The sequence below is a fragment of the Malania oleifera genome, chromosome 2 (genome assembly GCF_029873635.1).
Source record: "Malania oleifera isolate guangnan ecotype guangnan chromosome 2, ASM2987363v1, whole genome shotgun sequence".
NCBI classification, from domain to species: domain Eukaryota; kingdom Viridiplantae; phylum Streptophyta; class Magnoliopsida; order Santalales; family Ximeniaceae; genus Malania; species Malania oleifera.
This window is the reverse complement of record NC_080418.1, coordinates 137,761,460-137,777,721: the sequence shown is the minus strand read 5'-3', so window position 1 is coordinate 137,777,721 and position 16,262 is coordinate 137,761,460. Positions and strand designations below refer to the sequence as shown.

Genomic DNA, 16,262 nt, shown 5'->3' with positions numbered 1-16,262 from the left:
AAGTGAAAATTCTATCTTAATTTATTTTATCGAAACAAAAGTTTATTACAAGTGTTTTTGAAATTATATGAAAAAATAAACTTACAGTAACATTTTATTTAACCATTTATGTCTAAATTATCATCATTTGTATAATAAATAATATTTAAATGACTTATGAATTTCATTTGTATTAGCTAAATATGTTTAATGTACATTATCTAACAAATATGTTTGATACACATACTATTTTAGCACTTTTTCACCTCATACAAAACATAGATGTATTTAATTTGTAATATATTAGTCCTAAAACTTATATTATTATGTTTTTTAACCATTTCTAAAGTTTGCAAAGAATTCAATGCTTTACTACTAATTTCCTTTATTTTTTCAAATCAAAATCAAAATTGACATCGAAATTTCGGTACTTTTGGAGCTTCAAAATTTGAGTTGCAATCGAAATTTTAGACCTTGTTCATAAATCATTCTCAATATACTATTTGGCAAGAGGGGGAAAAGATTATTATAAGGATGACAATGATACAAAATTTATTATTTTTTTAAATACTCACAAGAGATGCATTAATTAAAATTTTGAAAATTCTAACTTGTTAGGAAAATATTTTATTTTTGATAATATTAGTAATTTGATATTTATGTTCAATATTTTTCAACTTCAGCTTCTTTCTTTTGTAGTTATTTTATATTCGTATTATTCGTATATCGTATGTGTCTAATAGATTAATGGAGTATATACACACATGCAATTTTTCTATCAATGGAGGTTTAAAACAAATGTAAACTTCTTGCCTTTATCAAATAACTTAGTTAATTGAACTAAAGGATCCAAAATACACTAAAACTCTTTCTAAGAAGAGTTAAAAACTTAAAACACGCAAGTATTGCTAATATGCACAAGGTTGTGCATGCTTGAAAAAAATTCACAGCCGTTACACCGCTTCACGTTATGTAACATCCACTACTGCTTCCTGTTACACCTGTTACCATTACGTTACGCTACCCGCTACCATGATTTAAAACCATGCATTGGGCCCAGACTAAAACAAGTGTTCAGACTTGTCTAAGCCTGTCAAATAGATCATTGATTCTTCACAGCCTTAGAACACTTGCACAGCTCCATTCAACTTCTTGATTGTAATCTATGGCACTGACGAGGGTAACATAATTCTTTGAGACTCATGGACTCCATCCCAAAACCCACAAACAAGACCAACAACAAACAAGATAAACAACTGGAAAAAATCATAAACACCCTGATACAGCAGCGGCACAACCCCAACAAACTCAACTATAAGCAACAAACAGCCTCTAACAGCATTAACAGAGTACAAGTGTAAGTGAAGAATTGAAAAGGCTGAATCTTTGGACTAAAATCCATGACTAAATTTTCATAACATGGTTCATAGAGGGATTAAAAAAATGTACACCAGGGTGCAAATCAGATAAAAGAATGAGGCTTAACGCACACCAGGGTGTGAAATCAGTTCTGCCAGCCTTTCTACAGATGCAAGAGGGCGTGCAGGGGACTTTTTATGAAGAGATTTCAGGGGACTACAGACCAGCACTGTCCATGGGCAACTGCGATGCTGGCTTTGCAAAATCTCATGGGTGTGTTTGAGAGCACGATTTCAAGCCTTGGATTCGAATTTATGTGGATTTCGATTTGTATGGATTTGAATGAAGCTCAATACAATTTTGCATTGCATTTATCCCAATCCAAACAAATCCAAATCAAAGGTCCAAACTCCAAGCTCCCAAACATGAGAATAAGATTTCTATGGTTCTGCCCTTGCAGAGTCATCCAGGATTTTTCTGGTGACAACTGTGTTTTCTGCTGGCTGCTGGAGTTGTTTCAGGCCTGGTGTGGACAACCCTCCTACTGTCTAGACACGCATAGGGTTGTGAGGTTTGAGGCTTGGTTTGGCAGTGGCTGTGGTACTCAGGGTTTAGATCTCATGACCATGCGCTGTTAAGAATGTTCAGTGAACTATAAAAAACCAAATCACCGCAATAAATCTCCTTCTATATTTATAATATATGTCACATGCATCACAATGACCACCATACCCTTACTAAGTTACGCTCACTAACACACAGCTGCAATTCAAACACCTGACACTAAATAACCAGTATCTGTTAACAGGTCTCACCATTTTCAGTCATGGTGAAGGCTTCACTGGTTCTCAGACCCTATAATTTTCGAAAAAATTGTCCTTTCTGTCATTAGTGTCCTGTGCAAAAGACAAGACCACATTTTCTCATTCTCATTCTTTAGTGTATGCCGTTGTTTTCCACCAATGCATTTCCTCTGACTGGATTTCAAATTCCTATGCTAGTAATTTGTTTGTTTTTTTTTAAATGTGATATTGTGCCTCAGTTCAAGAAAGATTGAAGCCAACAGAAACAACACAGACAGACAGCATTAATGCTTCCATATAAATGATCCTGTTTCAAGCTTTTCCAACCACATCAGCAATTCCTCTAACATTCCTGATACATTTTCATGGTCATAATCATGACCAAGGTCAAAGGGTATACTCAAGCAGTCAAACCTAAGGATATTTTGGAGATGCATTGGTTTATAATGTGCAGTCCTGTTTCCACAACCTAACCATGTGGAACATGTGTGGCAACATTGTTTTGGTTCCCAAATGTGAAAACATGTTTTTCAAAACCATTCACGAGTCACAACCATGGATTAGCGTTTTGTTTTGTTTTTTTTTTTCTTTTTTTTCTTTTTGGTAACAAAGACAAACTATGTAACGTGGAAATAGAAACAGCACAAATCAAAATGTTTCTAATGCACCCTGAGATAATTTTTTTTTTTTTAATTTCTATTTTTTTAGCTTTGCCTCACCTCAGTGAAAGGGAGGCGACTTGGACAAAAAGAATACCATAGATAGTACATCAAAAAGTACTTTAAAATTGCTGTGCTTATGCGAGGGAACAGATAAAACTATGATTATCTCCTGTTGCAATGAAAATAGATTTATGAGTTCCCAAAGTGGTTAATAGTTTCAATTACAAGTCTGCAATATCAAATCACAAACAATCTTGAAGTTTAAGCTCATCACCTTATCTTTCTCAGCTAGACACCCCAAAGTAATCTCAGAAAAAATGCAGACAATTTCTTTTTATAGAAAAAATCCCTTAAGAGCATGCAGATACATAATGGAGGATGAATAATATGCATACATAATCTTTAGCTCCCAATAAAAAAGAACCAACACATGTAAAAAAGTTTCAACTTACGATGAGCCAAAGATCAGACATAAGTGGGAAAAAAATTACTAAAACACATAAACTTTAGGCTGAACATACATTAGCCAGCCGGAAAGGACAAAACTTGGGCTTCCCACGTCTTCCATATTTGAGCAAATACGCCCCTTTCTTAAGAGCAGTTATGGCCTGTTGTAAAGATCAGCGAAGAAACTAAATTAAACCTATTCAGCACTTTTGCAGTCAGGGGAGAAAATAATTTAACTTCTAGGTAAATACAACAACATTGGAAGTTCAAACAACAGAAAAGACCCAAAGGATACATTGAGATTATATGCACTAGATTTATGAGATCACAAAATTTTAAGCACTAATTTGAATATGCAGGATAGTACATTTCTTGGCCTCACCCAAAGTTCGTTAGGCATCACACTAGCATCACAAAATCCCTGGAGAGCCTCACTAGGTACTGAAAAATTCTCCAAAATTACTCTCTGATTGAAAGATCTACATAAGCATGCACAAGCTGCCGGAAGACTTCTAATTCATAGAACTAGAGTTCAATAACAAAGCCAAGCACAAGCACTGCTAAGTAAAGAGTCTAAAGACCCATGGGAAATAGTCAGTTTCAAAGAATCTAGAGTCCTCATTCTCCATTCCCCAACCTCAACCCCCCTTGAAAAAAAAAAAAAAAAAGCATTTGGGAACATAGAATTAGGGCCTTGGATTTGGAACAGTGTAGAATTGGGCAATCCTCAATACAAAATTCCAAATCCAATTTTACACAACTCCAAATCCAAGGGCATAATTCTATGTTTCTGAACACAGTTATCGTTCCTTAAGATATAGAAAACTCTATTGTAACTAGACTAGGCTATGATTAACTCCCAAGCAGGGGCCCCACATCAAATTTAACCAAATATAATTCTTTGATTTTCAAATTCAGGTGTATCATAATTCATAAGACTATCATAATCTACTAATTCCAACTATGAAAATAAAGAAATCCCATCAATCTTAAACAATGAACAGTCAAAAATTTTTTTTTATGCAGTTGAAAAATAGTCAACTAGCCCTTTCACTCACTCCATCCCTCCAAGCCAAATTGCAGAAGCAATGCCAAAGAGTAACCAGATCGTGTTTAATTGGCAGGTAGATAAAGAAACGATGATGAAGATACAAAGTCAGCTACTCCACCAATCTGGAAAACATATCCAGAATTACTAATAATTAATTGCCTTTTGGCCGTGAAAATAAATTCGAAAAATCATTCAAGGAAGTCTTTTTCACCCAATTCACAAAGAGTTAAACCGTCCACCAGCGGCAATCCAATCATCGATATAATTCAAGCATTATCAAAGACCAGACATTCTCGTAACACAAACTTTACCAACCCAGCTCAATAGCAGAAAAAATACATAATTTTGCAGGAAGGAGTCCAATAAAACTATGCATAACAATCAGAAATTCAGAATACCTAACTCTAGTTTAAGAATTCTTCAACTATCGTATTTAAATAATAAAAAGTTCAAAAATCAAAATAAACTACAACAAAAAGAAGAAAAATTACCTGCTCGATGTCTCTTTCGACTGGCCCCGCCCTCGCAAGATCTGAAGTCATCCTATCCATCCGCGACAAAAAAAAAAAAAAAAAAGCTAAATTCCCAACAAAAGCCAGACTAAGAACCAATATTTAACCCACCCATTCTCGTAATCACACCCATCTAGTTGCCAACTCATTTAAGAGCCTCGCACCCCATCGCAACCCCACCACAAATGCCCAAAATTCACACAGCCAAGTGCAAAATTTTCCTCTAAACTCGAACTGACCATAGTGATCGCTCTGTTCTAGCACAATCAGCTCAGCTAAAATTCTTACAATTTCAGCAATTGTAATGAGTACAATCCTTCAACTACATCAAATTATCTGTACCCGAACACAAATCTCCATTTGCCTTTAATGCACGCGGTCGAAGTTGAAGTGTACACCGAGGATGGAACCTTCGAGGCTGTGGCACAGAACCCATTCAGCGTGTCAGAAGCGCAGTGAAACCGAAGATTGCGGGCTCTGTCTGTCTGCATGAGAGAGAGATAGAATCGGAAGTGAAGATCATTGGAAAGTGTAAGGGAGAAAATCTAGGAGAGAGTGATCTGGGTAGCAGTTGCATCGCGAGAAAGTAGAGAGAGAAACAGAGTTGAGAGAGAATGAGAGGATTGAAACTGCTGCGCTGTCGCCTGTGCTTCTCTCAGGCCAGCGAACTGAAATCCCGGAGAAAAAAAAAAAACACAAAGGAGAAAGAGAAAGAAGAAATGGAATTTTTTAAAAGCCACAATCTTGTCTATATTTTCAAAACTGACACTTTGGGTTTAGTGGAATTGAAATTTTCATTTTATTTTTATGGGTAAATTGATAATGGAGTAGCTTATTAGATTTGAATTTATATGCATTTAAATAAAATAAAAAATAAATAAATAATTTAATATAAGGATCTCGATTCATGACCATCACAGTCGCATATGATAATAGAAAATGGTAGATATCCCGACTCACTTATCTCTATCGTCTACTCATTTGCCGTTACATAAGCATCATTAGCTCGTAACAGAAAATATTTTGAAATATAAAATGACGTCTGAACCGATAAGTTCAAATAGAAGTCTTAATTTTAAGTGCCCAAGCATGATATAATAGTATTGTTAATTCTTTAAAAAAAAAATAAGAGAGAACAAAGTGTAAAAATTGTGTAATTTTAAGACATGTTTAAGATGGTGAATGAGAGTAATTTACGTGACTTGAAATTTAAATAATTTTAAAAATATTTTATTTGAGTCAAAAGTTTTATTAGTCACTTTACAGATTATCTCGACAACTCTTTCGCACGCCCACACGAGGTCAGCGTAAAAATAACGCATGTCTTGTGAATTGGTGTGCATAATTAAAATTATTTTTATTTTGTCAACTAGATTTGTATGAATATTGTATAATTATATAACTATTTTAGCAAAAAATTAGAAAAAAAATTTAAATTAAAAAATAAAATGAGCATCGACAGTCTTGATAATAAATCACATCACATATCAAAAGCTTTAAGTTAACGATATGTTAATAATAAGCATAGGTGTTTCGGAATCAAGCCAACGTACACAGAATTATTCCTGTATTGAAATTTCCGTAACATAGATCGCCTCCATATTTTTTCGATATTGCTCTTGCATTTGTCAAATAATTAGATTTCTTCAATTTTTAAATTTCTAAAATAAAAAACATTTTTTTTAGTTTTCTTACATTTATATAAAAATTATAAAATATAATAAAATGATTTTCACAATTAAATAAGTTATTGTTTTTATAGAATTGCAGATTAAAGCAAGATAGAAGTAATTAGTAAGGCAATTCAATGGCTGAAATTAAGCATTGACAAGTTAGGATTACTTGGCTTTCTCACAATCCAACCCTTTGATAGCGACCAACACACTCCATGCCACTGCACTTTAAAGTGGCATAGCCTCAGGTCACTATTTTCTGGACCCCTTCTCAGCATTTAATTTTTTAAAAATGGTCCTACCTTCTTCTTCTTTCTTTTTTCTTTTTTCTAAGTCTCCAAGTGGGATTCTGTGCCTCTCAATAGAAGCCCAGCAACCACCACCACAAAATGAGACCAAGCCTTGCCTCATCCATTTCTACATCAAAGTGCCCTCTTAAGCTTAGGGAATTATTGGCTAGGGCTGAAAAAATGTGTCATTGTCTCTCACTCAAAATTTTTGTTATTTGTATATCGAAATCGAGTTTGGATTTAAGTAATAATGATTCGTCAATTAAAAAACTGATCAAATGGGGTAATGGGCTCAAATAATAAGTAAAATATTTTTAAGGGTTATGAGCTTATGGGTGTATGTTTGATCTTTTATTTATGAATAAGCTAATTCAAAGTTACTTGTAAAAATCTCGCGTACCATTAGCTATCAGACTAAAACTCAATTTGGTGCCTCTTTTGCTAATTGTCATGCCTAAATTTAGGTGTTTTTTAAACTTTCTATTTCGATACTTCTTCATATTTGATACTAATTTTAAGCATGAATCCTCCTTTTTTAAATATTCCTAAAGGAAAAAAGTAACATTGAGGCATATGAACAAATGTAAGATTACTATTCACGAGGTGGAAAAAAAATGGCTCAAAATTGCAAGTCATTAGGAAATATTGGAGAAAATGTACGGGTATTACAAAGACTTGCTTGGTAGAAGGGATAGTAATGTTTTGGTCTGTAATGTTGATTATCTTAAGAAAATTGTAGATTTTAAATGCAATGATTCTAAGAAGGAAACTCTAAGTAAACCTATTGATAGAAATGAGATTAAAGAAATTATATTTTCATTCTAGTGATAATCACTTAGTCCTAATATGGCTTTAATGCAATGTTTTGCAAAAGTTGTTGCACATAGTTGGAGAGGATGTGAGAGATGTTATTTTATCTTTCTTTTCTTTTTTTTAAGGATACTAAATTGCTTAAACAAGGTAATACTAATTTACTGACCTTCGTTCCTGTTGTGGGATAAAAAGTTGAAGAACCTCTGGTGGACCTTCTGATCTCGATCTCCTGAAAAGGACAAAAAAAGAAGCAAGACTTGGAGGACCTGGGGTGTACTCCGGGGGATCACTCTGATGCCTAAGTAAGGGATTGCTCTAGAGAGGTAGCAAGCAACAGTAAAGATGGGTTAAGAATGAGATAACTTAACCTCTTCTCTAAGTCCCTATTTATAGTGACGGAAGTTGACCCCGAGGGTGTAATGCCATTTATTGGTGAATTATGGTGCGGGCGTGAATCGCTTTGGTCTTTATGGAGTTGACGCCAATTGCTCTAGCTGAACAACTGTCTTTGAGTGATGATGACCCTTATTGTTGTTGTGCCTTAATGCTCCTTTATGGTAGATGGACTCTTTTGATCTTGATATATTTAGGGTATATCAGTTCCCAAAGTAAAAAATCCTTCTAATCCAAAGGATTCTAGGCATATTTCCTGTTGCAATTGGGTCTATAAGTGTATTGCTAAGATAATGGCTAATAGATTGCAACAATGTCTAGGATCAAACCACTTGTGTAACGACCTGCTTAACTTATCACATAATAAACATAAATAATAATAACATCAACTTGAACCCGTGGGCAGCGGGGATAGCCTGACATAAACAGCGGAAACCTAAGCAACAGTAAAAATAAATTACATACATCAAACCATTAATTACATAATACCAGAGTCTACTACATTCCAAAAATACAGTATTTGAATACAATTTCCAAAACATCAAAATAGACCTAGAATCTCACAACAAAAATCTCCTGATCCTAGATCAAAGTTTACCCTTCTAGTAGGGAAACTCAACTCACTCAACGGCAGCCACAACCTGTCGGTCTCTCAGGGTCTCCTGAAAAATTAATCAAGTTCGGGGGTGAGACACATCTCAATAAGGGAAAAAATAAACTAAATGCAGCTGTGTGGCAACATGAATATATAATGCAGTTATACATATACAATACATTTCATATATCTGTAAACATTCGTCATAACATACTGAATCATCATATACTTTCATATTTTTCTAGTAACTCATATCATTCATAAATCGTCTGTTATATCTGATAATACTGAAAACATATTCAAGATAAATAGTTAGCCGATGTCATGTATTACCCCCCATGATGGGTTGTGCAGCCCGAAGGCGGGACTCGACAATGACTGGCCGACCACTGCCAAGTCAAAAATGTCTGTAAGTACGATGGGCCTGCCGCACCTTGGTCCGGACTGCCAGGTGGATGTCTACAACTCTACATTGAAAACCACATCGACTATCCATCTCCCATCCCCTCATGGGGTGGTTAGCACAAGTCTGAACATAGATATCTGATCTATATAGCTACGGTACTAAGCTCCTGAAACTGAACTAAACTAATATCCGGGTTCTGATAACATATAATACATGACATTATAGCATTTTTTTCATAATTTCATAAAGACGGCCTCGTGTCGAAATCATTTTATAAATACGGCCTTGCGCCAAATATTTCATAAATACGGCCTCGCGCCGAACATTTCATAAATACGGTCTCATGCCAAACATTTCATAAATACGGTCTCATGCCGAACATTTCACAAATACGGCCTCGTGCTGAACGTTTCATAAATACGGCCTCGTGCCGAATGTTTCAAAAATACGGCCTCGTGCCGAACTTTTCATACATATCATTCTGAAAATAAATCAATTATCATGTATTTCAAAATCATTATATACTGCATTATTACGTAATTCCTGAAAACATGCTTATTTGTAAAATTGTCGTAACATAATACATTTCATGAAAAAATAATACTCATGCCACACAATGCTGAATCAAATCATACGTTCCATCTAAAATCGTAATTCCTGTATACCGCAGTATTTTCCCAAATATACATTTACTCAATAACATTCATATATAGTACATGTTTTTCTGAAAATCAATTTGTTGAGAAATAATGGTAATTTGCGTGGAAAAATAACTACTTTAGTTTATTCCCTTACTTGACTACTGAGAAAGCCCCTATAAATTCTGGTCTCACACCCGTAGGATTTCTTGCTCAATACCCTGAAAATGAAAATTCTCAGTACTAAACTTCAGTATTTTCACGTGTATATCATTTCCTATAATTACCGTAAGATCAAATTTGGCTTAAAAAGCCTTACCTCAACTTAGGGATGATTTCCAATTTGCTTTCACCAACGATCTGCTCCGGCAGATTTGGAGAGAACTTCCCCAAGAGCGTCGTGGTGGCTTCAGATCGTCAAACCGGCGGAAATCTGGCCCGAAATCGAAGAGAGAAGAGAGAGAAACCGTAGGGAGAGAGAGAAAGAGAGAGTGAGAGGTTTCTTAATTTTGAAGTTAAAATCCGGATTTTTGATATTTATAGAACTGGATTCGTCCACGAGCCACGTCATCTCATTGACGAGTCCTTCAATAATTTCGTCGACGAAGCCCACTCCTTGTCAACGAAATTTAGACTGCTCAAAACCTCTCTTGGTATTTCCTCGTCAACGAATCTTGCCTTCGTCGACGAGGCCTTTAATAATTTCCCCTTCCTCTTTATTTAAATTACTTTATTTTTATTCGGGTTGTCACAACTTTTGTGAAGGATCAAAGTATTCATAATAACATTCTTCCGGCTCAGGAATTGCTGCATAAACATCATATCAGTAATAAAACCACTAAATTGTCTCTCATAATTGATTTGATGAAGACTTTTCACTCAGTTGATAAGGCGTTTGTTGTTCAACTACTGAACTCTATTTGGACTCCTAGATTTTCTTACTCCTTAAATTTTCTTATTGATAAATGGCTTAATTGAAGGATTATTTCAAGGAAGGAAGGGTCTTAGCCAAGGGGATCCAATGTCCCATTACTTGTTTGTGATGGCAATGAAGGTTTTATTAGAAATTTTCATCATTCCGCTACTCAAGGTCAACTATCTTATCATCCCAAATGAAAAAAACTCTTAAGTTGTTTAATCTTTGTTTTGCTAATAATTCAATTATTCTAGCTAAAGGTGATATAAACTTTGGATATAGTGTCAGAAGTTCATTGTATATCTTTTATAAGTCATCAAGATTGAAATATAATGTAACAACCTGCTAAATTAACTAAGTTTATTTTCCTCTTTATAATAATAATAATTATTGTGAAATTTCATTTCTCTGATACCGTCCTATATAAAATTAGTCATCCACCTAAGCAGCAAGAAGCTAAAATCATACAACCACCACTTTATATAAATATGTACAATACCAGAGAGCTACAATGTTCCCAAACTATACATATATGATTGTTTCCCAAAATACCCTCAATTGGGTTAGGGCTATACAAAAATACTTCAAAAAATACTCACTCTACTAAAAGAGCGGTACTGAAGCCCCTCTACATGTGAGCCTGATCTGCTTGCCTTACTGGATCACTTGAAAAATATTAATTTAATAGGATGAGACGACGCTCAGTAAGACGAAATATGTTATTGCTAGTGTGTGACGAATGAGTTACAATGCCATGAAAATATGTTTCTATATAATTATGTATAACTGAATCTGTAAATATAGTACAAGTAATATAAACCACCACTGTAACGTCCTCAAAATTTATATCATTTTTTTATTTTTTTTTATGATAATAAATTACTCCGATATCTGTATGTAATGGGCACCCCTATGCAGCGGAAAACATAAATCATAAAACCACATATACATATATATACAATACCAAAATTAAGTATTTTCAACCATAACTACATAATACATCTCTCTCTTCAGTGTCAACTACCCCAAAAATACAAAACCTTGCACAAAAACTTACCCTATAACTAGGGTGACCAAGTGATCTTTATTCACAAGCCTGATCTGCTCGCCTAACTGGCTTACCTGAAAAATGATAAAGTAATGGGGTGAGACAATACTCAGTAAGTGAAAATATGTTATTACTAGTGTGTGGCAACCAAATCGTAAAACTATAATAACCATATTTAAAACCATAAGATCTGGCAAATCAGTAAAACACATTTATAGTAATTTAAAACATTTGTATCATCTGAACTTTCTACTTTTTTATTGCTAATATCATACTATATTTAACAAATGTTGTAAAAATGTATACATATACATAACTGTGTTCTTTCCCTGGGACTATGTATGTCATGATTTAACCCCTCATGACAGGGTTGTACGGCCCGTAGGCGGAACTTAACCTGGTCGGCCCTCCAGGAAAGTCACTATACTCTACACTACCTCAGCCCAGCCAAATTGCGTACTCTCCTAGGCATGAGACTGGCTGCTACCTCGTCAAATTGGCCCCCTCAACCCAGTGAACTGGGGAGCTGCATACTCTCCGACCACAGTTGATGGTACCCACACACTATCAGAGACATGTGGTTGCACTCTATCTGTATTAGCATCGGTACTGTGCTCTATATTCTTTATCTGTACTATATCTGTCTGTAACCTTCCCATAGGGACCTAATACTATATATATATATACATACTATATTCTTTATACTGTTTTCATTATGTTTCCAAAATAACCATAACGCTATATTTATGTATTGTAAATATTGTAATGTCTGTAAAATCTTAATGCTATAACTGTATAATCTGTTTGTATCTTCTATTTGTATAATCTATCTGTATACTTTGAGTGTTATGGCATTTAGGAAAACATAGCTTTTTATACACAATGTATATATTGTTCTGAATAAATATATGTATGATGTTATATACATCTGTCTGTGTAATCATCTGAATAAAACTGTATATGTACACATATTCTACCTGTATAAAATCTGCAAATATCTAACTATATCTGTATAACTTCAAATACTGAAAAACTGCATAAAATTCCATATCAATATCATGTACTCAGGCCACACATACTTTAAAAATTCATATTCCGTATAACATCTAGTATATATGCACATATATATATATATATATATATATATATATATATATAATTTCTGATAACGTAAATAAATTTCTTAGCATAGCATATTTCCCTTATCTTAAATTTGAAAAGTCCCTACAGTACCCTAGCCCTATACCTGCAGGGTTCTCCACTTAACACCCTAAAAACCACATCCCCCAGAACAAAACATCTGTATTTCTTCGTGTATTGTATTTCTTATAACTGAGAGAAAGACAAATACCGAACAAAATGTCTTATCCTAAGATTTGGACGAAATCCAAACCAACTCCACCAACGATCAACTCTAGCAGACTTGCAGAGAACTTCGCTACGAGCGTCATGGTGACTTCAGATTGTCGATCCAGCGTAAAATGGACCCATAATCGAGGAGAGAAGAGGAGAGGAGCGTAGAGAGAGAAAAAGGAGATTTCTTGTGCCAGTTTTTCATCAAAAATATGGGTTTTCATTATTTATAGAGTCGAATTCGTCGATGAGACACGTCACCTCGTCGACGAGTCCTTTAATAATTTCGTCTATGAACTTCCTCCCTCGTCGACGAATTTCAGATTGTCCTAAAAACCCTTCTCGTCGACGAGGCGTGGCTTCGTCGACGAGGTCCCCTTATGCACTCGTCGATGAACTCCCTATGTTTGTCGACAAAGCCTGCTGCCACCCTCTATTTCTATTTCCATTTCCCTTCCTCTTTATTATTTAAAAATATTATTATTCTTCAGGTCGTTACATTCTCCCCTCCTTATAAAATTTCGTCCTCGAAATTTACCATCTGTATCTCCGTCTATCATCTCATTAAAGGAAAATGGTCTACTTATTTTATTACCTACCCTCACTTATGGAGGAGGAAAATCGTGGTTACATTATATGTTATGGGAGATTACACATACAAAACTAAAAACTATCTACTAACTAAATCCATACATATACCTGCAAAAGAAACTTATCTAACTATTATACTTTACCTAATTACCTCTATACCTCTTGGAACAACTGCGGGTATTTCTGTCTAATCTGCTCCTTAAGCTCCCAAGAAGCTTCCTCTATGGCATGATTCCTCCACAAAACTTTAACTAATATTTCTTTAGTGCATAGAGTCTGAATCTTTCGGTCCAAAATCTGTACTGGTACTTCTTCATATGCCAATGAATCCTTAAGCTCTATCTCTGCATAGCTAATGATGTGGGATGGGTCTGAGACGTATTTCCTTAACATAGCAACATGAAACACGACATAAATTCGAGCCAAAGCTGGCGGCAAAGCTAGCCTATAGGCAACTGACCCTATTCTCTTCAATATCTCAAAAGGGCCAATATACATAGGCCTCAACTTGCCCTTCTTTCCAAACCTCATAACTCCTTTCAGAGGAGCTATCTTCAAAAATACTCGATCTCCCACATCAAACTCTAACTCTCAACGGCGAGTATTTGCGTAGCTTTTCTACCGACTCTGTGCAGTACTGATTCTTTCTCTAATCAATCGGACCTTGTCGGACGCTTGTTGTATTATCTCTAGACCCAAAACTTGCCTTTCACTTACTTCATCCCAGAAAAGAGAAGAACGACATCCTCCTGCCATACAATACCTCGTAGGGTGCCATGCCAATGCTAACCTGATAGCTGTTATTGTAAGCAAACTCAATCAACGGTATAAACTAAATCCAACTGCCTCTAAAATCAAGCACGAAGCATATCCTCTAGTGTCTGAATCGTCCTCTCAGTATAACCATCTGTCTGGGGATGGAAAGCAGTGCTAAAAGCTAATTGTGTACCCATAGCCTCCTGAAAACTTTTCTAAAATCGTGAAGTAAACCGAGGATCTCAGTCTAAAACTATAAATATTGGTACACCATGGACGCGAATTATCTCCTGAACATAAATTTCTGTCAACCTGTCCATGGAATAACCAACTTTAATAGGGATAAAATGGGCGGTCTTCATCAAACAATCAACAACCACCCAAATCGCATTCAACCCCTGTTGCACTGGTGGTAACCCTATAACAAAATCCATAGAAACTGGTCCCACTTCCACTCTGGAATAAACCACGACGACAACTGCCCTGCTGGCCTCTGGTGCTCAGCTTTAACCTGCTGACACGTCAAGCACTGCTGTACAAATTTGGCTATTTCTCTCTTCATCCCACTCCACCAAAAGTACTCCCGTAGATTCCTCTACATTTTAGTACTGCTTGGATGAACCGTGTATAGGGATTTGTGAGCCTCCTCCAATATAGTTCTCCTGGTCTCAGCATCTGCAGTGACACATAGCCTAGTATGGAATCGTAGGGCTCCATCATCTGATATGCTGAACTCCTCTCCCTGACCATCCCACACTTTAGCCATCACCACTGCCAACTCCGCATCATCACCCTATGCTGCTTTAATTCTCTCGTATAACGTAGGGTGAACCACTAGATTGGTAATAACTGCCTAAGGACTTTTCTCTTCTAATTCTATGTTGAGCCTCTCCAAATCCATCAAAATTGAGTGTTGAATCTCCATAACTGCCAGTATGGGTCCCCTTGATTTCCTGCTCAGAACATCTGCCACTACATTCATCTTTTCCTGAGTGGTAGCTAATTGTGCAATCATAGTCTTTAGAAAGCTCTAGCCACCTTCTTTGCCTTATATTCAACTCTTTTTGGGTAAAGAAATATTTCAGGCTTTTGTGATCCATGAAAATCTCATACTTCCCACCATATAAGTAATGCCTCCAAATCTTAAGAGCATACACCACCACAGCAAGCTCTAAATCATGGATAGGATAATTCTTCTTATATTCTTTAAGCTGCCTAGACGCAAATGCAATAACCCTATCGTGCTGCATCAACACGCATCCAAGACCGTTCAAACTGATGGAATAGCTAATACCAGAGCTAAAAATAACCGCCACTTTAACTTTTGAAAACTCTGCTCACAGTCATTAGTCCATTCAAATTTTACATTTTTCCTCGTGAGTCACGTCAACAGACTTAATAAACTGGAGAATCCATCTATGAAGTGCCGGTAGTAGCCTGCTAATCCCTGAAAACTCTTGACTTCTTGAATACTTCCCGGCCTTTCCCAACCCACCACAGCCTTTATCTTACTCGGATCAACTGATACTCTTGCTTCTGAGATCACATGGCCGAGAAAAGTAACATGCCTTAACCAGAACTCACATTTCTTGAATTTTGCATATAGTTTCCTTTCCCTTAATATCTGTAACACCAGTCTCAAATGATGCTCGTGCTCCTCAAAACTTCTCGAATAGACCAGTATATCATCGATGAACACAACCACAGACTGATCTAAGTATTGATGGAACACCCGATTCATCAAATCCATGAATACTAGTGGTGCGTTAGTCAACCCAAATGGCATTACTAAAAACTCGTAAGGCCCATATCTTGTACGAAATGCGGTCTTCGAAATATCTTTTACTCTAACTTTCACCTAATGGTAACCCGACAACAGGGCAATTTCAGAGTAAACCCGGGTCCCCTGAAGCCAATCAAATAAATCATCGATCCTAGGGAGAGGATATTTATTCTTGACTGTTAGTTTGTTTATCT

General features: G+C 35.8%; 1 protein-coding gene across 2 annotated transcripts in view; it reads right to left on the bottom strand.

The window, feature by feature from the left end:
* LOC131149367 (PH, RCC1 and FYVE domains-containing protein 1) overlaps positions 1-5,535 on the bottom strand; it is a 31,256-nt gene extending 25,721 nt beyond the window's left edge. Inside the window, exons 1-2 of one of the 2 annotated variants that reach the window (XM_058099755.1) lie at positions 4,793-5,535; positions 3,325-3,411 (exon numbers count right to left, since the gene is read on the bottom strand). In XM_058099755.1, coding sequence (XP_057955738.1) covers positions 3,325-3,411; positions 4,793-4,852 — 147 coding nt within the window. In that variant the 5' untranslated portion in view covers positions 4,853-5,535. The remainder of the gene's footprint in view (positions 1-3,324; positions 3,412-4,792) is intronic. The other variant, XM_058099756.1, reaches the window with a different exon arrangement.
* Positions 5,536-16,262: the final 10,727 nt, after the last annotated feature.